We start from the raw sequence: 25,149 nt of genomic DNA, 5'->3' as shown, positions 1-25,149 counted from the left end.
CTTAGTCATGTTACTAAGTTAATTGTTATTATGTTCTTGATGTGTCTTTTTTTACATTGAAAAAATTGAACTAAACAGAGAGTAATAATGACTAAAAAGAATGATATTCATACAGATTGAGAAAGCCCATATACCTTCCATTCTAAACAAGGTTGAAAGTCTCACTGACATCATCAGTAGTTTGCCTAACTTTTAGGAGCACTTCTGAAACTTCTGAAGAATATTACATTTTAGTAACCTGGGTGTTTTTAAATTAATTTCAGATAATAAAAACATTACATTTTGGGTGAATTTTGGGGAAAGGCAACACATTGCAGTGTCAGGGATATTTACTGTAAGCATGTAATCCAGTACTCTCATACTGTATATATAGTTCAAAAACCACCACAACTTAACCTGTACACACAGTTTATTATGCAGATGAAACAACAGTTCAGTTTGTCAGCGCCTGTATAAAATCAATGTACAATAAGTTTCACAATAAACATTTTCTACAAATTATGGAGATGCTACACAGTTTTTTTTTAACATTCAAATTTCCAGTTGGCAACACTACATTGTCACAGAGGACAGAGACTTGGTCCTCTCAAAATGGAGCTCCACACAGCCAAATGGAGACAGAATGTAATACATCTGCCAAATGATTTTCTTCTTAAAAACCAGGAAGGAAGTGATGCCAACTAATTATTCACATTCCTCTTCCATTAACATAATTTGTTTGGCACACATCATATAGACCTTGAAGCAATGCATGGATGGAGAAAGTGTTGTTCTTTTTTTGTGTGAATATAGGCAAAACAAAGGATGTTTTAAAGTCAAGCTGGCTCTAGTATAGGTACCTGAGTGTTAAGGTCCTGTAGACAAACAGCCTGATCAAAGTACTTTTTCCACAAACTCCAAATTGACAACATTCCAACAGCCATCAGAATTTTTCCAGTATTTCTTCCCAGGTTTGAAATGCCCAATCACAGCTTGCCGTATTATAATGGCATCTGTCAATTCAGGAGTGAGCACACAAGCATGAAATGTGTGCAGCCAGTTGACTTTTCTTATGTTGATGCCGGGCTATGAGGATTGACCAATGACGCAGCCAGCACAGGCAGGTTGTGGCTTGAACCAATCAGCTATGAGAGTTGACAATGAGCGATGAGGTGGGCAACACTCCCCTAGCATAGCCCCTCCCTCCCTCCCTACGAAACCCTATAGCAAGTGATGCGCTGTCTTATGGAACTTTAAGTCAGAGCGTAGGTCAGATAACTGCACAAAGAGTAAGTCCCTCAATGGGAATTTTCCACTCAGGAGGCCCCCAACATTAATTATTTGTGGAAAAAAAGGCCACATCAAGTTACCATGGGCCCCAGTCTGTTACAGTAGTGATTTTTTACCCACATATTCAGAACAATGCCTCGACATCAGCAACCATGATGAGAAGGATGCTCGAATTCAAGGTCTAGCAGGAACTGAAAATGCAATCAATACTTCAGCCTAAGACTCCTGCCTACACCACAATCTAAACAGCCCCTGTTAGTTACACAGTGAAACTTTCAGTGTTAAATCAACCCTTACAGAGTAAATATGGTCAGTGCACTCTGTTAGTGTCAATTTAACACTGGGAATTTTACTGTGTCCACACCACCAGCCTTACACACAGTTATCTTCTCAGTTAACGGTTATTCCTGAACAAATAAATACGTTAAAAATGCCTCAAAATGTCTCCTCAATTTACAAGTGGTAAAAAAAAATTGTGCACACCAAACTCCTGCAGCTAACAGTTCCTGCATTTATCTCCAAACGAACAATGATGAGGCAGCAAAAAAAGTCAAATAAAATAAAATACTAAATGCAATAATGCCAGCTCTAGTTTTAACCATGTTTTGTTGCTCCATCAGCACATTTGGATCAGTTCGGGGACTTCACAAACTGTATTACCTAATTAAAACAGCATTGATGTTTTGCCACCGCACAGCATCTGTGTATTTATTGTGGCCAATATGCTGTGGACAGCTTTGCACCGCATGACCTCCACCCCCCGTTCCACCTCTTACATAGAAGATTGACAGATGTACAGATGTTTTGCAATCCATCTTGGCACCCTCATAATGACTCCATGTACAACACTGTGGCCCAAGAGTATCCACACCTCATTTTCATGTAAATGTGGCGCTTGCTAACATTAATTGAGATGGCCCTCCGCCGACAATCTTGAGAGAAAAAGTCGCAATTCAGAGCTGTGCAGTTTTAGTTAGTGAGCCCCCTGCTGGCTGGGGTGCATATAGCACATACAAGCGCCCTGCCCTTCCCTGGCTCCCAGCCCACCCTGGAGCTGCTGTGCCTGGGGAGAGATACCTCACTCCTCACCTCTTCCAAGCTTTTACCTCAACATTGCCTTCCATCAGGCCCCTTTCTGTCATGTTCTTATTAAAGTCCATCTGAAGAAACAGCCTGCTCATTCTATGGGCTTCCTAATACAATTGTTTCCCTGTGTGGAGGACAGGAGCTAATAGATGGCTCTCTCTCTTTCACTCTGTTCTTCTGTTTTCTTCCATCCATCTTACTCTGTTCTGTCTCCAGTGAAAAACAAAAGGAAGTTTCTGGGGAATTTAAAGTATGTACTGTAGGCAAGCCCAGGCATACAAAAACAAAGCTCTGCTTCACTTTTTAGGTCACAGACATGTCCTGGAAGGAGAAAAAAAAAATAGTGACAATTGAAAAAACGATTCCAGTTCTGCCTCCAGTCTGGCTACTGTTATCCTGGCTGTGACCAAACTGGCTGTGGACAAAATGAATGGCAGGAAAATTGAATTACATTTAAGCAGAGATGGAAAATCCAGATTCAGAAAATAAAAGTCCTCCCCAGTATTTTGTTCCAATCACCTGGATTTTACTAATTAGCACAATTCTTCAGCCAGGGGGGAGAACTAACTAGTGAAATCAGCTGGCTGAGTTCATGGGTGGAAGAAAGTCATCGAAGGACGTTTACTTTCTGACCCCTAGTCTTTCCAGCTCTGCATTTATAATACTTTCAGGGGGAACGGTTTGACATTTAAACGTCATAGTTTCGACCCAGCTGGTTAAAGCAGTGAGGAGGGAGACACGGAAACTTTACAAGCGAACGACCCCCCATCCGCCATGCCAATGGAGACGAGAGGAAGGACTGAAGCAGGGCCTCCGCTCGGCTCAAACTCAAAATCAGTTCAACCAAACTCCACAGGAGCAAAGTCCTCATCGTTTGGGGAGTAGATGACAGGGCCTCGTGTCTGGAAAAAAAACTTCCGTCTTCCGTGTAGGTAAGTTTTTTGGAGAACGGCGGCGAAGTCACATTAAAGTAACCGTGGAGACGGCCCGCGGCGGGCTGTCACAGTTTAACCGCCACCACGCAGGCCCCCGCCCTCCCCAGACACAGGGGCGCTACCTGGAGGAGAACAAAGAACACCTCATATGAGTCCATGGAGTTCAAACTGCATGCAGAAGCTGCATAGAGCATCACTAAAATGAAGAGAAATTAGTACAAAAGGTACTCTCTTTGAAGGAAAAAGTATTGTTAAATAATAAAAAATAGGCAAGTCATTTCACATGCCCAGAAGTATTATTTGATGACATATTTATCAGCTGGTGAAAACCGCTAATGCTTAAATTATATTTCTCAAGAACCACAAATCCTTTGTGACATGAATATTTCAGCCTGAAAATATCGTAAGAAGTAAATTAAATTGATATTCATTTGCTGCAGGAATATTGACAAAAAGATGTTATTATTCTTTCACGTTAGCGACTTTATGCAATGGGATTTACAAAAAAGAACTTGAATAATGAGACTTAATTAACTTTTATAGTAATGTAATAATGAATCTATATCTTGTCCAATATAATATTAGCAGCTGTGTCACTGACAGCAATATGTTGATAACATTAACGCACATACATTACATGCTCTGTACTTTCACAATTTGCTATCTGTAACATAAATGGTGGAACCTGTCAAATGGCGTAGGTCCACACAGCACTCATATGCTTTGCATTGTTGTAAAGATCGGTCCACAGCGCTTCCTTGTAAGCTCCTGACAGACCGTCCGAGACAGATCCGTTCTTCACGTGCGACGGCACGCTTCCTCCCCGCGTTTTTCGCACATTTGCCTCGACACCCTGAGATTAGTTTACAATAACCGAGCCGAGAGTCAGGGGGGTGACACTACCAACGATGTTCCTCTTTCTCACACCCGAAGCGGTGGTGTAATGCGAAAGCCCTTAGGGGGTGTGGTACTTTTTTGTTTCCAATGCTCATTTCTCCTGATAAATGGTACAAAAGGCGGGAAATATGGAGCGTATGCGAGGGAAGAATTAATGTGAGGAAATACAATGGTACAATATGGAATAATTACTGAGGAACATAGACGGTACACTATGGAGGAATTACTATGAGGAACATAGAGGGTACACTATGAAGGAATTACTGTGAGGAACATAGAGGGTACACTATGGAGGAATTACTATGAGGAACATAGAGGGTACATTATGGAATAATTACTCTGAGGAACACAGACGGTACACTATGGAGGAATTAATGTGAGGAACATAGACGGTACACTATGGAGGAATTACTGTGAGGAACATAGAAGGTATACTATGGAGGAATTACTGTGAGGAACATAGAAGGTATACTATGGAGGAATTACTGTGAGGAACATAGAAGGTATACTATGGAGGAATTACTGTGAGGAACACAGAAGGTATCTTATATAAAAATTACTGTGAGGAAATACAAATGATACCATATGTGAGGAAACTGAGATGGTAGAGGTCTATGCGAGACTGTTTTCTTAACCCTTCCTCTGCATGGTTTCATAATGCTGCCACCTACAATTCTGCAGTGTTATAACAATAAGGATCTACTAGGAATAATCTGATGATCACTGGTAAACACAAGCTTTCTTTTTTCTTTTATTTTTTTACAAAAAAATGATATTGATTGTTTAAGTATAAGAAATAGGACTGCATAGAAATGCATTTTTCCGCGAACAAATAGCAGCCTACATTTCTCCTTACTGCATCATCAGTGAAATTGGCATCCAAATCGCTGTGTTGAGTGCTGTTGGGCATTTCATATTTAACATCTATAATTGGTCTGTCTGTGTTGCTGAAAATTATTTAAACGGCTTCTGCCATTATTCACTCCATATCCTTGCTATCTGATGAGAGAGACAGCAGCATTTTAGTAGAGCCATTCTCCATATTGACAGTATCCTGACTGGTTTTTATTTAAATGGCTGCAGAAAGAGAACCAAGACAGATTTAACCAAAAATGACAGCCTTTACCATTTAGCCTTTACCGTTTTATTGTTATTACTAATGCATCGCAGTTGTAAAATTAATACATTACTTTTGGTTTTCTGTTTGTTGTAATTTCAATAATTTTTTCCCATGACTTTCTTATCTGACCACCTGCTCCCATAAATTACATATAAAATTTTTAAAAATGCAGGGCCCTACAAAATGCTTGGTTCTTGCAGAATTCCCAGAGAGAGGCAGGAAGAATTACTTAGATAATACACAGTGCACTGCCGAAGAGCTATCTTTCTAAAGACCCTTGAGAAAATGCACAAACAATGAAACGAAGGAAAAAGCAGTCGTGAAAAAACCAAGAGGAAAGAAAAGCGAAAGCGAAAAGAAAAGAGGAGGACAAATCGCTACAGCGACGGAACGACACCGGAAAGGCGAGGCGAGAGAAGAGGAGGAGGAGGAAAGAAGAGGAGGAGTGCGGGGAGAGACGGCGAGAGAAAAAAAACGAGTCCCGCACCTGAGTCCACTCGTTGGTCTGGGGGTCGTAGGCTTCCACCGTGTTGAGGTAGATCTGCCCGTCGTAGCCCCCCACCGCGTAGAGACGGTCGCCCAGGAGACACACCCCCACGGCGTCCCGGCTGATGCTCATGGGGGCCACGGCAGTCCAGGTGTCTGTTTTGGGGTCGTACCTGTAGAGGACAAAAAAAACCGCAGGGAAACAGCACAGAAAATAATATTATGCATGGCTAAAAACTAAAACACCTGTAGATCTAACATGAATACTTTTAAGGTTTGGATGCACTGAGTTCATATTTCATTTCTCTCTCCACTAACCCAGGGCAGACTATATCCAGGTTGGTAGCATGCTAGGTCAATGTAAATATTTTAAACATTGTGGTACACAGTCACACGAACAGCAGTGAAATCTGCTCCAGTCATTAGGCCGAACAGAAAGGCACTCGACTGATTTTGCTCTCAGCCCTCACAGTTAGGATGATGTCATCACCTGACAGCTGGGTAAACCGACCAACAGATTGCAGATTACAAAGTACAGGACGGAAAGGGCGTTCATTTAATCTCAGTGTTTGTCCTGGGAGGGACTGCAATGGAGACGGACACCCCACCCTCCTCCCGCCCCCCTCACCTCTCCACGCAGTCCGACAGCCGCGAGGCGAGGCTGGAGGCGGGCGCGTCGTGGCCCCCGATGGCGTACAGGAAGCCGTTCCACGTGGCCACGCCCACTCCGCCGCGGCGGTTGGCCATCTGACCGCAGGTGCTCCACTTGTTGGTGTGCGGGTCGAAGCACTCCACCGACCTCAGGCAGGAGCTGCCGTCCCGCCCGCCCACCGCGTACAGCCTGGGACGCCGAAATAAACACCGATAGCCTTTTTAAAAAGCCGCTGTTTAAAGTGATTCTATAAATGCTTTCAGAGGCTTTGTCAACAGCTGCTCAAAATTTATCAGCGCTCACTGGCACTCCTTTCTATCTGTTTTAATGTTTTTAATTTACCTTAATTAAATTTCCATTTTTTAAAAATTGATTTAATTTTATTGCCTCTTATATTTCATTGTGCTTTTTTAATGCCCTTTTATGTTCTCAGTTTATCTGTTCTTATAATTCATTGTGAAGCACTTGCTGCTGCATTAAGGTGTATGAAATGTACTATGCAAATAAAGGATGATTGATTGATTTGGGATAAGCGTGTGATTTCCTCTGAAGCAGCTGACATCAGCCGTTATTTATTATCACACCGCAGTTCGTAAGCCGGGCTCGTTGGCCTTGTTGACCAGATGGGGGCGCCGGTGTGCGATGGGATGCTACCATCCTGGCTGACTGAAACCCTCCCATCCCTGGGCAATGCTACACCCAACTCTGTGTCATTCTGTAGGGGAGCCAGCCGCACAGACGGCACTGGTACGGTCCAGTTTCAATACCAGCCCAATGGGGTCCATCCATGCATTAGAACAGTGCCTTAACAGGATGAGGCACCCGGCAGCCCCACCATTCCCAGTTGTTCTTTTCTCTTAATTTGGAGAGTCCGGTTGTACATGGTGGTCTGTAATGCCATTGGAATGCTAATTCAGCAGACCTCTGCTTCTTTTCACTCAACAGTCCATCAGCTGTGCTGCACAGTTAGTTCACCATGATGCCATGTTACGAGGACAAACCTGCAAACTGAAACCCTTCCTAACTCAGCTGGTACTGTAATTCAAATCCTTCACAACCAATCAGCATACAGCATACTAATACTACCACCATTACTACTGCTACTACTACTACTAATAATAATAATAATAATAATAACAATAATCAAAAGAAAAAGCAAGAACATGGATAAATAAAAATGTACTGGTAAAGTTATCCATGGCCATATTATAGTTACAAAAATAATAATGAAATATACATCCACCAATGATAATAAAACAACTTCCACCTCCGATGGCACAGCAGAGCTCAGGGAAATAGATGTTTCTCGGGGAAGAGTCGTAGACCCCTCGCTGCCACTCATTTCACACCCTGTGCACTCACAGAGGGCAGTGGGGGGGCACACTGAGAATCCCATTTCAATTTCCACAAAGACGGAGGGGAGGGAGAAGAAGGGATGGTGGAGAGATTGGCTGCACGCGCGGGACCGAAGCAGGCAACGGAGGAGAGAGGCGCGAGGGGAGGGGAGGAGAGGGGGCCTGCGGCAAGCCCGTGCAGATTAAACTCACAGCAAAACAGAAACCCCCGAAAAAACACAACAGCGGGTGGAGCGGATTGTTGGAGATGCAATCTTGCTTGTCCGAGCAAGTGATCGTTTTAATCCAGGGGTGTCCAATCTTATCCTTATCTTATCAGCGTGGGTGCAGGTTTTTGTTTTAGCCCTAGACTAAGATGCTTGATCGTACTGCTCAAGAAACAGTGCCTTGGAGAAGTATTTGTCCTCTTCCTGATTTACTCTATTACTGCATATGTGCATGCACATTTTTAGCACAGCACTATGAGAATTCAAATACAAAATTTGAAATAACAGAGGAAAATCAGGAAGGGGGCAAATACTTTTTCAAGGCACTGTATTAACTGATTGTTGAATCAATTACCACAGTCCTGACCTAAAACAGAAATGTGCATCCACACCAGCCCTTTTGGGTAAGAGTGTACATGCCTGCTTTAATCAGTTGAAGAGGGACGATAAGTTGAAGTGGAGCGCTCCTGATCGACACTCAGCGCCACACTGTTTCATTGCCACACTCTCACTGGCACCAGCTGCTAGAGCCTGAATCGCTAATACCTCATCATCTTTTACTGCGAGGCCGCAATATAGAGAAATCTCACCAAATAAAAAGCAGTTTGCACTGTTTGCGCTGGCCTTCTCTGAATTCTCATTACTGCAGAAGTTCAGGAAATCGCACTTGTGTCTTTTCAGAACATGGGAGACCATAGGCGAAGCAGCCTTTCATAAAGCATTCATGAAGCATGTACAACGCTTCCATAAGCAATGACATAACACATGTCATGAAAGCAAATGCAATCATGATTGATGCAGAATGGTGTGATGCATGCTGGGTAAGTCATTAAAATCTGGGGTGAGGGTGATACACTGTGTCACTGTGCTATCAGAAAGCAGTAAATTTGCTTGTGCTGAATTTATAAAGTGGTTAGTGGCCGTTATGATGTCATAATGGACAGTGAAAGCAGGGAGACGGGGGGGGAGGGACCCACTTGTTGTTGAGCACGGCCACGCCCACGGTGCTGCGGGGCGTGGCCATGCTGGCCACGAAGCTCCACTGCCGCGCCTGAGGGTCCCAGCGCTCCACGGTGCTCAGGTAGCTCCACCCATCATGGCCCCCCACGGCGTACATGGGCCCTCCCAGCACCGCCACCCCTGCGCAACACACGCAGTGAGACGCAGAGTGTAAAATCAACTCTGACAGAGCACAGTCTACACTGAAAGAGCGCCTTTGACATCTGTCTGGGCTGTCAAAGAGGAATTAACACTGACGATTTTGACTATGAGTGCATACATTGAGTCAGCCAGCCCGCATGATTCATTAATAAACACACACACATGCGCACACATGCACACACGCACGCACGCACACACACACACACACACACACACATGCACACACATGCACACACGCACGCACACATACCCACACACATGCTCACACATGAACACACAGACATACACGCACACTACAGCCTGAATGGTACATCCACACGCTCTCAAGGTCAAAAAAGTGTCACGTGCTCCTAAGGCAAGGTCGCAGTAAGCCCAGCGTATTTACACACGCGCGCGATCACGCACGATCGCTTTCGCACTAAATCGCACACATCTGGGATTAATGGCCACGTTGGGCCCCTCACTGGGGAAAAGTCTCGCCGGCTGCAGCGTCAGTGCCACAGGGATTAACATACATCAGCGAGATAGCTGTCAGCGCACCTCGCCCTCGTCGATCTCTGAACCCGCGTAATCTCGGAAATTTATTGCGGCCGGCGTCCGCGTCCCCGTTTCCATACCGTCCCCATCTGCGCGGCTTCGCGTCTGATGAATTGCGCATCGCGAGATTCTGCCGCCCGACTCCACTGATCCCGCCCGCCTCTCATCCATCACGCGAGCTGCGTCTTTGCTTGTTTTCGTGTGCGCACGTGTGTGTGTGTGTGTGTATGTCTGTGTCTCCATGACGTGCGTGCGTGCGTGTGTGTGTGCTTGTGCACGACAAGCGTGTGTGTGTGTGTGTGTGTGTGTGTGTGTTTATGTGTGTGTATATATGTGCGTGTGGATGGTGTGTGTGTGTGTGTGTGTGTAGATGACGTGCGTCTGTGTGTCTATGTGTGTATGTGCATGTGGACAGTGTGTGTGTGTATCTGTTGATGAAAACCCTTTCTGTGTGCAGCTGACACTTCAGATGACAAGAGTGCACACACATTCTATTACTGCCTTGGTCTGGCCTTGCTTATGCCCAGAAAAAATGCATGGTAAAGGTGTCTCATTTCGTATAGTGGTGCTGATGAATTCACCCTGGCCATGTCCAGAGATGATGTGGGGGCTTGACTCTCACCAGGATGTGTCAGCGAAGGAGAGGGCGTGCCATTCACTCAGGCCGCGTCCGCTAGTGGACAAGGGGGTGTGTCACTCACCCAGGCCACGTCTGTGAGTGGATGCGGGGGCGTGTCACTCACCCAGGCAGTGACTGTGACTTGACATGGGGGGTAGGGGGGGCGTGTCACTCACCCAGGAGGCGTCTGCGATTGGACGCGGGAGGCGCGCCACTCACCCAGGCCGTGTCTGTGAGTGGACATGGCGGGCATGACGCTCCAGCTCTTGCTGCGGGGGTTGTAGCACTCCACCGTGTTGAGGGTCTTGAGTCCGTCCCGCCCCCCGACCACGTAGAGGCGGTCCTCCAGCACGGCCACGCCGAACTGCAGCCTCCGCCCGCTCATCACCGCCACCTGCCTCCACACGTTCCTGCGCAGGCAGTACTGCTCAATACTGGTGGCACCTAGGAAGAGACTCTGAATCACTGAACACTTCAGAACGAGTGAGAGAGAGAGAGAGAGAGAGGGGAGAGAGAGCAGTTCACCCATCACATCCATCTGTTCACTGGGGGTACTGATAGAGAGGATGAGTACCTGCCGTTAAGGATGATCTACAGCTACAAATCAATAGTGATTTCCCCCCAGTACCTCGTAAAGCACTGCTATGCTTGAAAAAGTTACTCAAACTACAAAAGTCTTGCAGGTCTTTTTGTGACCCGAAAGCTTAATTTACATGCAGACTTCTAGAGGAAGCTAGCCTGCTCAAATTATTGAGCATTGAGCAAACATATTTACCACAGACAAGAAAGTGGTTTAGTCGGTAAAGACTGCTAGCTGAATCAAACAGCCAACATGTCATAGGCTTGAGCCTGTGACATGGGAACACTTTTTCTTTCCACATCCTAAATGGCCAAAAGGAAAATACAGCTTTTAAGATGTATATCTCAGTGGAATGGGGATATGCAGGCAAATTTACCATCATTGGGCGTCGGCTGGGGCAAGCTAATTCATATCCAGTGCAACTCAGCATGGACCACAAATTAAGGAACTGCATACTTCAAGTGAATGTAGATGGGAGTGAACTAAAATAAATAAATAATTAAATAAAATTTATTAAGTCAGAATTGAGCCCCAAGTGCCTACACATTACCAGTTATTGTCAGTGAGAGATGTGCCTCTCCTTCAGTTTCCAGTGTCCTCTGATAGACTGTGCGATCAATCATTTCCTAGGATTGCGGCTATCAGACGTATATATCAATTCTAAACAGGCAAACGCTCAGCTGAATAATCAGCCAGTCTTCTTCTGGTGCACACGTCCCTTTAAAATGTCACTTCCAAAGGCTCATTAGTTATCTTTCTGTAAAAGCTAAAAGAGAAGATTTATATTTCTTATGAACATTTATACAAATAGTATTTCAACCAGAATGTCTTTCCCTCTCTTTATCTACAGAAAGGGAGCAGGCAGGAGGAAAAATGCGTGAAAGAGAGAGGAAGAAAGAGAGTGAGCGAGACCGAAAGAGAGATAAAGGGAGACATGCAGAGATATGGAGAGAGTGACAGAGAGTTAGAGAGGGCGAGAAAGAAAGTCAGAGAGAAGCTTGTCTTGCTTTCACAGTTAAAGCTCTTAACCAAATTGTTAAACAGATCACAGAGGGGAAACTCCTATATAACCCGAGAGAGAGAGAGAGAGAGAGAATAATGAAAGCCGTGTCAGAGAGGTAGAACATACGGGATTGTGACCTCTAGCAATGTATTGATTAGAAACACGCAGAGATAATCAAAGAGACTGATTAAGAGGGAGGGAGAGCGAAACAGAGAGACAATGAGAGCGAGATAGTGGGATATGATCACACAAGAGAGAAACAGACAGACAGTAAGAGTGAGACAGAGGGATATGAGTATGTGAGAAACAGACAGACAGTGAGAGTGAGATAGTGGGATATGATCACACAAGAGAGAAACAGACAGACAGTAAGAGTGAGACAGAGGGATATGAGTATGTGAGAAACAGACAGACAGTGAGAGTGAGAAGTGGTATGATCAAAGAGGAAAGACAGACAGTAAGTGAACAGAGATATAGTATGGAGAAACAGACAGACAGTGAGAGTGAGATAGTGGGATATGATCACACAAGAGAGAAACAGACAGACAGTAAGAGGGAGACAGAGGGATATGAGCATGTGAGAAACAGACAGACAGTAAGAGTGAGATACAGGGATATGAGTATGTGAGAAACAGACAGACAGTGAGAGCGAGATACAGGGATATGAGTATGTGAGAAACAGACAGACAGTGAGAGTGAGATAGTGGGATATGATCACACAAGAGAGAAACAGACAGGCAGTGAGAGTGAGATAGTGGGATATGATCACACAAGAGAGAAACAGACAGGCAGTAAGAGTGAGACAGTGGGATATGAGCATGTGCGAAACAGACAGACAATGAGAGCAAGACAGTGGGATATTAGCACGCGAGAGAGAAACAGACAGACAGTGAGAGTGAGATAGTGGGATATGAGTATGTGAGAAACAGACAGACAGTGAGAGCAAGACAGTGGGATATTAGCACGCGAGAGAGAAACAGACAGACAGTGAGAGTGAGATAGTGGGATATGATCACACAAGAGAGAAACAGACAGACAATGAGAGCGAGGTACAGGGATATGAGCATGAGAGAGAGAAAGTGAGACAGTGAGGTATGAGCACGAGAGAGAAACAGACAGACAGTGAGAGGGAGACAGAGGGATATGAGCATGTGAGAAACAGACAGACAGTGAGAGAGAAATGGTGGGATATGAGCACACGAGAGAAACAGACAGACAGTGAGAGTGAGATACAGGCATATGAGCATGCTGATGACTATCAGAGAGCCCACCTTTGGTGGCATCCATGCCACCCACGGCGAACAACGCGCCAACGGTGGCCTTGCGGGGCCGGGTGCGAGGGCTCTGCAGCTGCGGGCGGCGCTCGGGCAGAAGGTGGTACCTCATGGCCTCCATCACCAGGCGCTGGCACTCCACGCTCTCCTGGAGCAGCGGGTTCGACTCCATGTCCACTAGAAACTGGGTGGAGAGGGAGAGGGTCATCATTGGCATTAGCAGACCAGGAGAACTTTTCTGTTGTTTTAACAGGAGTGCTGCTGAAATCTGCCCTTTCCAGTCTCTTCACTACCTGTGCAAACCTGTACAGAGGAACTGAAAGGGCCCCTAGAGAAATTTCCTGTATGTATAGAAGATTCTCTTAAAGTTAAGAATTTAGAATATCTAATATGAAGCTTAAAAATGTTGAGAAGCCAATAAGCATCTGAAGCCGAGTTAAAATAATTGCCCAAACAAGGCCAATTGGTAAATTCTTGGTATGTCCAACCAAATGCATTCCCTGGATTTTGAACCACCGAATGTTTTTTACATGACATGAATGTCATAAGTAGGCCTACAGTCCGATATCGCCTACACGTCTTGGTGAAAGGTGGTAATCGTTAAGATGCAAATCACAGCACTGAATGGTTTCATCTGTTGAAGCTGTCGGTTTTACAGCTGAGAGACGACACAGAACTGCAGAAGATAAAAACCAAAGTCAGTCCCGGCTCCGCATATTCCTCAATCAAAATAGAAATCATCGTCTTGATTAGCTGTGCGTAAACTGACACCGTTTTCCAGACAGAAACGGGGCGAAAAGTCCTCGCGGAAAACATACAGTGACTAGCGAAACTGGGCTGCCTCAGAGGCGATTACACGCGCTGTTCATTACGAACTGCCTCAGCTTTCCTATTTCATCTTTTCTCCTACTTCGCGGTTCGGTGCTTCCCTTTGCACCCTCAGTCAAGGCCGTTTTTAATTAGAGCGGCAGAGTAACGTAAAAAAACACTCACTGCTTGCCGCAGTTGTGCTTTAATTAATTCTGGTTCCGTAAACAGATTTTTTTGCTGCTCATTTTCCTGCAGGTTCCCTCCCTGTGTTTGAGCAACCCCTCCTCACCTCTCACACACACGCACGCATACATGTTTTTATATACTTGTGAGGCATTCTATTCGCATTCTATTCATTCCGTTATAAAAAGCTTGACGCATCTGACAGATGCACAGTTCAACAGCTACAAACAATGTCTAAATGTATATTCCCATCTGTCGTCAATTTGTAATTGACGAGGTGTAATTATGGACCTATTCTACAGAATGTGCTGCTGAGGTAGTAGGCTACCTGTCCCAGCCACTTGTTGACCTGGTCTCTAATAATTCTGCTATTCTCATGCTCTGCACAAGCCAGCCGCCTGTGATCTTCTCGACACGCTCGTGCTGAGTGTAGTCACAGCCTTATTCCCTCACTGGAAGATCCACCTTTGATCTCGCCAAGCCCACCCCGACAGTAATAAATTACCCATATCTGACACTTGGATCTATCCATCAGGAACCCCATTTTTCTTGAAAAACAAAGGGATCGCCATTTTATATTCTACCAGAAAGTTCATTTGCATTCCTATGTGGATACCAGCCACACGTACAACGCTCCCGTGAGCCTTACAAGCATGGGAATACACGTATCGAATTTTCGATGCAACGTGCTTTATTAGCATGGAGGACATGCAGTAAATATTGCATTATGTTTGCTGGGTAGTTACTTGCTGTCCCTTAGGTTGAGTCAGTTTGATACATGTCATCATCCCTTGAAAGGGTGGCATACAAAGGTTTGAATATGTGAATGGGTGAGTTGTACCATGAGCACACAAGCATTTACATTTAAAGCAGAAAAATCCTTTTTTCCCCAAGATGTTGAAACATAATTATTTTCCCAGAAATATAAAAGCCTGGCTACTTCCCCTTATTTCTGGGACTTATTGACAGAGTTCCAAATTACTGAGGTGCGTGTCTTTTAGGATTTTATTTTCATGGGAAAAAAGAAAACCAAAAAGATAAAATAATAAATCTAGTCTGTCAATTTTCCCAATATTGTGTGACTGCTAAAAGGGGTGAAAGATAAGTATTACAAGGCACCTGAAAACCAGATTTCGATTTCTGAGACACACAGGTGAAAAACTAGCAATTGGTCTGGTTTTACAATGATTAAACATTGGTACCCTAAGTATGTGTTGCAGTTTCTACTCTGAACTAAATGATCCAAAACGCAACCACACTGTCTAGACAGTGTTTAACATGTCATTGTTCAGTTATTAGTGCACATGCAATCTACTCTCGATGAGTCATTTAGGAGTTAATTATTTTGCTGAACAAGGGTTTGAATTATTTGCTAAAAAAAAGACAAACAAATAAAATAAAAAAAGTAAAAATAAAGTGCAGCTCCAATCATGCCTGAGCCAGAAGGGCAAATTATAACCTGGCTCTACCCATGTCAGTTGGGAACTGCAGGCTAATTTTTAAAATTGTGTTCAAATACAAATGTGATATATATATATATATATATTTTTTTTCTTCTTTTTTTTTCTTTTAATGAATCAGTAAAAAACATAAAATATCCACTGTATATCGGCAAAATAACTCCTGGCACAAGACTGCGTCCATCCATTCATTTTCTAAACTTATTCCTGGCCAGGGTCCCAGGGGAGGTTGGAACCAGCATGCAGTGGGCGAGAGGCAGGAATACACCCTGGACAGGTCACCAATCCATCGCAGGGCACACACACCATTCACTCACACACTCATACCTATGGGCAATTTAGAGTCTCCAATTAGCCTACTGGATGTGGGAGGACACCAGAGTGCCTGGAGGAATCCCACTCGAACATGTGGAGAACATGCAAACTCCACACAGAAAGGCCTTCGTTCAGGATTCAAACTCGGTACTTTCTTGCTAGTGAGGCGACAGTGCTAGTCACTCTCAGCTCCAAGAAGATGCAATCTCCTACTCCATCTCTCCCCCCCACCCCCCCCAAAAAACAAAAAAAAACCTGAATAAATCACTCACTGCAGAGCTCCTTAATGGCTAATTCTCCAAAGTAATCTTTTGCAAGTTTGCAAAGCGTGTCTGAGACGCGGCCTCTCCTCGGCAGGGCAACCTTGCGCCGCTCTTTCCCTCCGTCCATAAATCCGACTCCTCCCCGCTATTTACGACCGCTGTCCTCTCTAAAGAGCCTCAAATGGCCGGAGCTCCGCGCCGCGGCATTCATCAGGCAAATGCATTTCTTTCTAATGAACGGGACTCTCGCAGAAGCATCCGTCCTGCAGAGCCACGGGTTTTTTTTTTAATTTTATTTTATATTTTCTCTTTGAACTTCAAGTCTTAACGGCTTCAGGAAGGCTGGGAGATGTATCACCTGCTCGTGTCCAGATTGTGTTTTCTCCTAATGGGCCACATGAAACACTCCTCGGAATCCGGCAAGAGGCTGTCCGAACGCTCTCTATGGTTTCCTTTTCCTAATGGGCTGTTAGACCCACCAACGGCAAATTAATGCGCCAATAAAGGAAAGCTGAAAATTTCAGGGATTTCATTCACGTACTGTGAACCCCGTGGCACGTCCCTGACTGAGAGTTCACACAGAGGCACATAGAAATATCTCGCCAACACAGACCCAGTTACATTCTCCCCGACGACCACTGTCACAATACCACTGTCGCCAAGACCAAATACCCAGTTTTGTTTTCCAAACTGAAAAAGCATTAGTTATCCTCTAGAAGGGAAGTCATAAATATCTGCGAGCACCAAAATGTAATCACTCAGATATGATATTCAGATTTGTGGACACGAGCTGAATTTTTAAAAACGGGAGTCTGTTGTCTTAGCTATTCCTTCAGACCATTTCTTCTGTGTTGCTGTCATCACCCATAGTCGACAGGATAACTTGACTGCCTGACATTTATGTTGTAATGGGGCCACAGAAGATCTGTTGGTTTAGCTACAATGTGGGGATCAATTGCTTAGTTGGAGCCAATGATTGGATGGGAATTCCAGTACTTATTGTACTTTGTATTATCATCCTGATGTTGTGGCTTGTACTGCCCCTAGTTTGACTTAGCATAGGTTAGGTCAGAATAATGTTCACTGTGTGAATGGGACTTTGTGTTCTTGGCTACGAATAACTGTACAAAATGAGTATTGTACCTTATCAAACCAGAGTTTTGTAGTTGTTCCAATAACCTTGATATGCACGTTTGTATGTTGCTTCGGATAAAAGTGTCTGCTAAATAAATGCAATGTAATGTAATGTAATGAATTAAAATCTTAATTTGGGCCATTCAGTGACTAGTTGAGAGGCCTCCAAAAATAACCTTCAGGCCTGTGGATCTCCAAGACCAGCAGTGGACTCCATTGTCCTTCTCAGGCTTCCCTCTCCCCTGTTTAACCAGGCTTTGCCCCTCCCCGCTCACCTGCGGGGCCAGCAGGGGGAGGCGGATGTGCGCCAGGAGCTCGGGCAGGTGCTGCCGCCGCTGCGCCACGTCGTGCTGCACCCAGGCCAGCAGGGCGCCCACGACCGTCTCCTCGTCCGGCACGTTCATGTCGTCCGAGGAGAGCAGCTTCTCCATCTCCGCCGGGGGCAGCAGCAGGAACTCCTGGTTCCTCACCACCTCCAGGAAGTGCTCCTGCGGAACAGAGGGGCCGCCCTGTATTTGAAGGGTTACAGCGGAGTGACGTGTTCAGACCTGCCTCCGAGCCGCTCATGTTTTATACATGGGAGAGCACGGGTGTGGAACAACAGCACAAAGACTACCGTCATTCCAATAAAGACCTTTCAAAAACACATATCTGTGAGACAGAGAGAAAGAGAGATAGAGAGAGAGAGTGTGTGTGTGAGAGAGATAGAGAGAGAGAGAGAGTGTGTGAGAGAGAGAGAGAAAAAGAAAGAGAGAAAATGATAATCAGGAAGACAGAGACAGAGAGAGAGGCTTAGCCATAACTGCTAGCCTTAACTGCTAATGAACACAAAGTGCCTAACTGCACTACACAAATGAGAAAAGAGAAAGAGAGTGAATGAGAGAGAGAAAAAAAAGTGGCAGGAAAAGAAAGGGTGAAGGGTGCTTCAACGAACACATCCACATAGCAATTTATTAACCAATTCATTCAGTAATTGTCTCATAGGCAGCCACGTTGTATCTTTTTTTCCGGTCAATTAAGAGAGGCAAGTTAGAGGTCTGCGCTCCAGTCAGGCATGAACTGAGGCAGCCTGGCTGTACATCCCCGAGGACCCATGGTGCACAGTCATGAATTTAATCTGGGGGAGGGGTACACACAGCGAGCTCTGGCACCCTACAATACTCCCACCCATCCCTGGCAAGATGTTGGCTTTCCAAGCCTATTTATTTGCTTGCAATTTCCACTGGTGGTTGCTACTTCAACATTCAGCTAATGAAAGAGCCGAGCCTGAGATAGGAAATAGATAAACCGATAATGAGGAACAGATTTGTGAGCAGGAAATTGTACATCAGTGCTTTGGCAAAGAAACCGACCTATTTTGCAATCTCTGTTTCTCTTAGGAATTCCGGAAAAGCCCACAGAAACAGTGTGCATGCAGGAGTAGTACGTGCCCAGAAAGTATGCCGCACCAGAAGAGTCATTCTGAGACAATGCCACCTGCTCATCAACTGAAAATACTTTTCGAGTTGTTCAGTTGGCACTTTTGGATTACTGCTGAAAGACTGGAACTGGAACTGAATGATATGCACCAAACATATGCTCACTCCTTCTTACTGGCACAACGCCCAAGGTAAACTTGCACACAAACAAAGACAAAGACCAGCTCTTTTCTCCACTGGTTTGCACTATTGTTTGTTTCTGGAATAATAGGTAGCCCGGAAAGAACGACAGAGGAATATTCAGAAAGAATAGAAGCCTTCAGAAAAGAAGAATAGAAGATTTTTTTGACAAACAACATTGAGGCTGCTCTTTATGCTCCATTAAGCGTGGGTTGGCAAAAGGCAGAATTGAGTTCCAGCAGAACATTAAAACTATCTATTGAAAAATCCAACTCTTTAATGGGAAATAAGCGCTGCGATGCATGTTTGCTCCCAACATTTATCAAACTGAAGGATATTGCCTCGTCCACAACTTTTGTTTTTCGCCCTTTGTGAAGGAACCCAGACCGTTCGGAGTTCGGAAGGGAAATGAAGGCGTTCGGCGGAGCCGGGAACAGGGAGCCGGGGTCGGTCGAACCGCGGCTGATCGATTCCGCGGCCGCGACGTCCCCTTAATTGGACCCCCCCACAGCACCGCGGCGGGCGAGGAGACCGGAACGTTCTCGGCAGGCCCCCGCTCGGACATTGTAATGCAACGGGGGGGCCTCCCGCCCCTCTCCTCCCCCCCCCCCCCCAATCCAATCCACCCCCCGGTCGGGCGCATCCATAAATTACCGAGCGCCCGCGCTCGTCCCGCGAAGCCCCCGCCGCTGCCGCCGTCATTATCAAAGGGCATTCGATTTAATTTCCTGTTGCCGGCAGAAGAAAAGAGGGAGCGACAGAGAAGGATAACCTTGCAACGCTGGAGCCCATCGGGGGGGGGCTGTGGGTGGCGTGGGGGGGTGCTGCTTTTTGTCTGATGGAATCCGGCTCTGCTTTCAAAGAGCAATCGAGGAGATGGAACAGCCTTTTCTGCACTTCTCGAATTACATAATCCGCACATTACATTTTTTACATTACAGGCATTTAGCAGACGCTCTTATCCAGAGCGACTTACACAACTCTTGCATAGCATTTTACATCGTATCCATTTATACAGCTGGATATATACTGAAGCAATTTCGGTTAAGTACCTTGCTCAAGGTTTACAACGGCAGTGTCCTACCCGGGAATCGAACCTGCGACCTTTCGGTTACAAGCCCAGTTCCTTACCCACTGTGCTACACTCCGTCCTCCGGCACAGGATGTAGTACACACAGACAGGCCTCGCAGCCTCCCTCGGCATCAGCTAGCCGCTGTTATCTCGACCCGAGAGAGGAGTGGAGCCGGTAGAGGCGTGCATCTGTCTTACCCTATTGCTGGCATGCAAGAGTTCAGTGGCTGGAATCACTCTACAGCCAGTCAGCTCCTCAGGCTCTCTCTAATGGAGTTTGTGGTGAGACGTGCAGGCCATTACAGCAAGCCTGATTGCTGAGATTAGTCACATAGGACTGTATAATTGAGGGGGTAAAATGCATGGCTGAGAGGAACGTCCTCTTTCCACACCGCCATTGGAAAGGTGTCTGCATTTTATCCTCTTTGAAGGGTGGAGGAGAGGCTTTCGGGAGTGGTTCAACCACAGAAACGCACAAATACACGGGTACACACACACATGCACACACACACACAAACATGCAAACACAAAAACACAAAGACATTCCCCTAACCCACGCACCGGTACCAAATGATCTACAATAGCCTTCCACTCACAAAAAAAATATGTGCATACAACTGGTTCGTTGGCAAAATAGAATCTGGCCTATTCTAATCTTAGTTAATACAACTTCTCTTACACCTATAAACATATTTTTATATACAAGCAACATAGGGATAAGGCCAGATAAGGATACTAAGAAAAGCAAATAGTGTAGTGTTGCACTGTTCTACTGGAACAGCAATCTAAAGAGATCACAACTACACATTTCTAAAGGTTTAAAGCCTGAAAAAGACCTTAAATCCTTCAAAAAGGAAAACCGTTGTGCAAATTCAGCTAAGCACTCAATAGCTACATTCAAAGAAACCTGAAAGCTATTACAGCCCGTTACAGCCTCCTAAGCAAGCTAATTATTTCAGGATTACGGTTTATTAATAATCCCGCTGGAAGAGGAGAAAGACAGAGTGGCTTTTTTACGAGAGGTTTCTATAGCAACCGCCAGTGACAAGCACAGTACAGGGCTAGAAGGTAGCGAGGCCGTCCATTATCGACGTAGCTCCGCCTCTTTCCGGAGCCAAACACAACGTCAAACCCGGGCGTCGCGAGCTGTGACCGAGCGCCTGGTCACGTTGCGTGACAAATTCATTTGCGGTGCAAGGACGAGGAAGCGGGTCGGCCATAACAATCACTGCAGCGCCTGGACTGAAACGGGAGAAACGGTCGCAAAAACGGGCCCCAGACGCACAAGCAAGCCGCACCCCGAGCGGCGCGCTGCAGCGTCGGCAGGAACGCAGGCCGCCTCGCGGTTTAGCGGGAGAACCCGCGTAAAGCCGCTTACGACAACGTGGCAACTCGTCCACGTCGGCCAAAATGTACAGCAGCCATGCACTTCTGTCCGTTGTCTTTCATAGTGTTTCTGCCAAGCTGGCTAATTTTATCCAGCTGTGTTTGTAACGTGAATTAATGTGAACTTCTGATTAGCAAAGGTATTTGTACTATAGTCTGAAGTTATTCTTACTTAAACTGAGACAGTGAAGAAACACGCAATATGTATGACGATATTATGTATTGTAAACCTTAGAAATAGCTGTTGTGCGGCAACGTGCAGTGTTGCAATGTACTGTATTGTTAAAACAATAAATATACAGTACTTACTATCAATTCTTCTTTCCTTCTCATCAAATATTTCCCCACAGTACCAAAATTATTAATGAGAAGTCAAAGATATTAAATACATGTATTAATTTACTCCACTCTGTGTTTGGAGACGTACAAAGACATGTGACTGTTGTATGGATAAATAAATTCCTCACACGTACATAGTGTGTGATGCCTAGAGACCTGGTTATCTAGTCAATCTACGAATAACCAGCCAGGGAAGATCACATCAAATTAGTTTATTTAAAACTGTGTTGTCTGATAGCCCCTGTTCCTCCCTAAGGATACCATATCTATGGCATGGTTATTAAATGCAACTTAATGCATTCTTTTATTTTCCCAGGCAAATTTCCATTTCAAAAGATAGATTTTCATCCTGCAGCCGCTGTCTGAAAATGCATGAGCTTCACAACAACTTTGTAAAATGACTGAATTAATGTTTCTGGATGTGCCTGCAAAAATGTTGTCTTTGATGTTAGGTGACTTAATGAATCCAAGCGAGACCATTTCGGAGAATATTTCGCATAAAATTCATCATCATTGTGAAAATCAGGTCATCCTTCCACTCTCATTGAGGAAGAAATCCAGGCTTTGAGGTCCAGTATGAAGGTTAGCTGACCGCTCACGAAGGAGTTTGTTGATCAAAAATAACCTATAGCTAGCATAGCAACAGTCGTACTGGAACTTCCTGTTAGCAACTGCAACTTCCTCCCATAAAGAAGGCCAGAGGATGGAAGTAATTCAGGATCTCACAATCTGGCTTTGATAAAGCGTAGAACGAAAAGTTCCTGGACATACCTTCCTAAGGTGCAGTGAATTGTGGGTAGGGAGGTGGGATTGCTCACCATGGTGTAGTCGTGCGCCAGCCCGTGCAGGTCCACGCAGCCCTGGGCGTCAGCGAATGAGCGGATGCCCAGGCAGTTGGAAGGGTGGAGCTGCTTGGCCAGGAAGGAGCAGCAGGCCTGGACCACGGCGGGCAGCTGTAGCAGGCAGGAGGCCGACAGCAGGCTCTCGATAGTCTCCTCCCGAAGCTCCAGGCGCCCTGGGGACACCAGTGGGAGAGCAGAGGCACCCAGATCTGTTACACACGTCCAGTCAAGTGATTAAGCTTGAGTCATACTATATTTTAAGGGTACAGATATCTAGGTAAGACAGTTAACAAATCAATACACTTACTATGTGTTATTGAGAGTTTACTAACTATGTTAATATCAGTTAGTAAACTCTCAATAAAGTAAAATAATAAACAAGTAAAAATATTTCATTTTGAGCGCAAAGGACACACTTGAGATACAGTCACAAGCACATTTAAAACCTTGAAAGAACTTTTATAAATAATTCAAAGCTATTACGCCAGTAGTTTAATGTTACCTAAATGAATATCCTTTTTTTTCATTTTTTTTATAAATAAGCCAAATTGAATCAGTAAGAATGTCCAAAGAATTTTGAATAATTGTTTCCGGTCCGATGGGATATAATGATCTACACTGCATGACATAATTATCACCAGACTACTGGATGAGGGAGCAATGACAAAATCTACATACTATTATCAACTACCCAACTACAGTATAGTGTGAAAAAACATGGGGAAAAAAATCTGCATACTGGCTTTAACAAATTCATTGGAGTAAGGAGAATGTGTAACTCTGGGTTTAATTAATTAGTACTTTCCAGAAAAACACAAGCATAAGGCAGTACAAAGGCTGGCACGCACACAAAAGCAGACATTGTGTTTTCCACAGGCAGAGACTGGGCAAAATGATGAATTTAATGAATGTTTAAGGAAAACAAGACTCTCCTTTTTTCAGATTTAAAGGTACAGGCAGAACACTGACACTGTATGAGAGAAGGAGGGCATCCATTAAAAAGCACTCCCTAGGGCGACCTTCATTTTCCTGATTGTCGAAGTGAGCGGACACATTTTGAGAGCGCACTAAATTTCAGGTGATGCATCTTAGCCTGGTGCGTGATGGTCTTGCACTGCAAAATAGCATTCTGTATAGCTGAGAGTGGCAAGGCACTGAGACCCCCATGAGGAACATTTCCAGTAATGGCCCACAAGACAAATGACAAAAACGTTTTTGTCAGTGTATTACTCCTTACCGTAACACTGGCTAGTGTTATAAGCCAATGAGGAGCCAGAATTTCTAAATCCCCAAGACATGCTGGGATTTAACATCAAATAATTGATACTCAGTACAGACACAGACAGTCATTAGAATTGCTGATATAAATCAACTAGGTCAAATAAAAGCTTTCCCATTAAAGATACATAAGACTTGCATAAAAATCTAAGAAGAATAAAGATTTAAAGTAAGGGTCAGATTCATGTACATAAAACTCACAGGGCAAATTACTGTAGGCCGGTCGAGGGTATGCTGGTGCGTTCGCAGTCTGCCTGAACTTAACATCTTATTTGCTAAGGCTATAGCTGTTACGTGCCAGGTTTTTGTTTTCTCCCGGTTTCATTATCCCGCCAAGTCTGCTACAGGTCACTCCGCAACTGGTGAGGCAGAGGAAGAGTGCGTTGTTTCCCCCCCAATCCTCTTCTGCGGTCCTGCCTGGCTGCCAATGAGGAACCGACCCACACCTATATATAGCTAATATTGTCAGTTACCCGGGAGTGACTTGGATTTGAATTTTAGTCCACTTCTGTATTGACTTTGTGCTATTTTGACTTTGTGCTATTTTCGACTTCTGTGTATGGGGATGAGTCTGCCTACAGGTGGGAGATTGACCATCTGGTGTCCTGGTGCAGCCAAAAGCTCAATGCTCTAAAGACAGTGGAGATGGTTGTGGACTTCAGAAAGTACCCAGCCCCACCCGCCCCCATAACCTGTGTGACCCCCCAGTCGACACTGTGGACTCCTTCCACTTCCTGGGCACCATCATCACCCAGGACCTCAAGTGGGAGCTGAACATCAGCTCCCTCACCAAGAAGGCACAGCAGAGGATGTACTTCCTATGTTTATTGTTTGCACTATGTCTATGTTTATTGCACTATGTTTATTTTATTTTATTTATGTTTATTGTTATGCATTATCAGACCAAAGCAAATTCCTTGTACGTGAGAACCTACTTGGCAATAAACCTGTTTCTGATTCTGATTCTGATTCTGATTCTGACATACTTTATATGAGTCCACTCTGCCCATAGTGAATTCCTATAAACCCCGTAAGATTTGATTTAACACTGAACATTGTACTATGTATCGTCACTGGATGTGGGAAATTGGTACTTCTGGTACCATATAAGAGCGTATCCAGCACTACAGACAGCACAGGACAAAATGCGTACTGTGATATTCCATCTGTGGCGACAATGGCCGATTGAATTAATCCAGATGTGACAGTGTAATGTTGCAAGCAGCTTGACTATTGCCGGGATGGAACGTGTGGGAGGTTCTAGGTCATCTTTCATTTCTCCCACAAGA

General features: G+C 44.9%; 1 protein-coding gene across 4 annotated transcripts in view; it reads right to left on the bottom strand.

Annotated features, from left to right (window-relative positions):
- Positions 1-391: 391 nt before the first annotated feature.
- The window catches only part of LOC135259717 (kelch-like protein 5), a 49,265-nt gene continuing 24,507 nt past the window's right edge, over positions 392-25,149 (bottom strand). For 3 of the 4 annotated variants that reach the window (XM_064344365.1, XM_064344368.1, XM_064344369.1), the window contains exons 4-11: positions 22,559-22,755; positions 17,621-17,854; positions 13,178-13,364; positions 10,543-10,767; positions 8,984-9,146; positions 6,422-6,634; positions 5,795-5,966; positions 392-3,412 (exon numbers count right to left, since the gene is read on the bottom strand). In XM_064344365.1, coding sequence (XP_064200435.1) covers positions 3,356-3,412; positions 5,795-5,966; positions 6,422-6,634; positions 8,984-9,146; positions 10,543-10,767; positions 13,178-13,364; positions 17,621-17,854; positions 22,559-22,755 — 1,448 coding nt within the window. In that variant the 3' untranslated portion in view covers positions 392-3,355. The remainder of the gene's footprint in view (positions 3,413-5,794; positions 5,967-6,421; positions 6,635-8,983; positions 9,147-10,542; positions 10,768-13,177; positions 13,365-17,620; positions 17,855-22,558; positions 22,756-25,149) is intronic. The other variant, XM_064344367.1, reaches the window with a different exon arrangement.

Source organism: Anguilla rostrata, chromosome 7 (genome assembly GCF_018555375.3).
Source record: "Anguilla rostrata isolate EN2019 chromosome 7, ASM1855537v3, whole genome shotgun sequence".
Classification (NCBI taxonomy): domain Eukaryota; kingdom Metazoa; phylum Chordata; class Actinopteri; order Anguilliformes; family Anguillidae; genus Anguilla; species Anguilla rostrata.
This window is presented reverse-complemented; position numbering and strand designations above follow the sequence as displayed.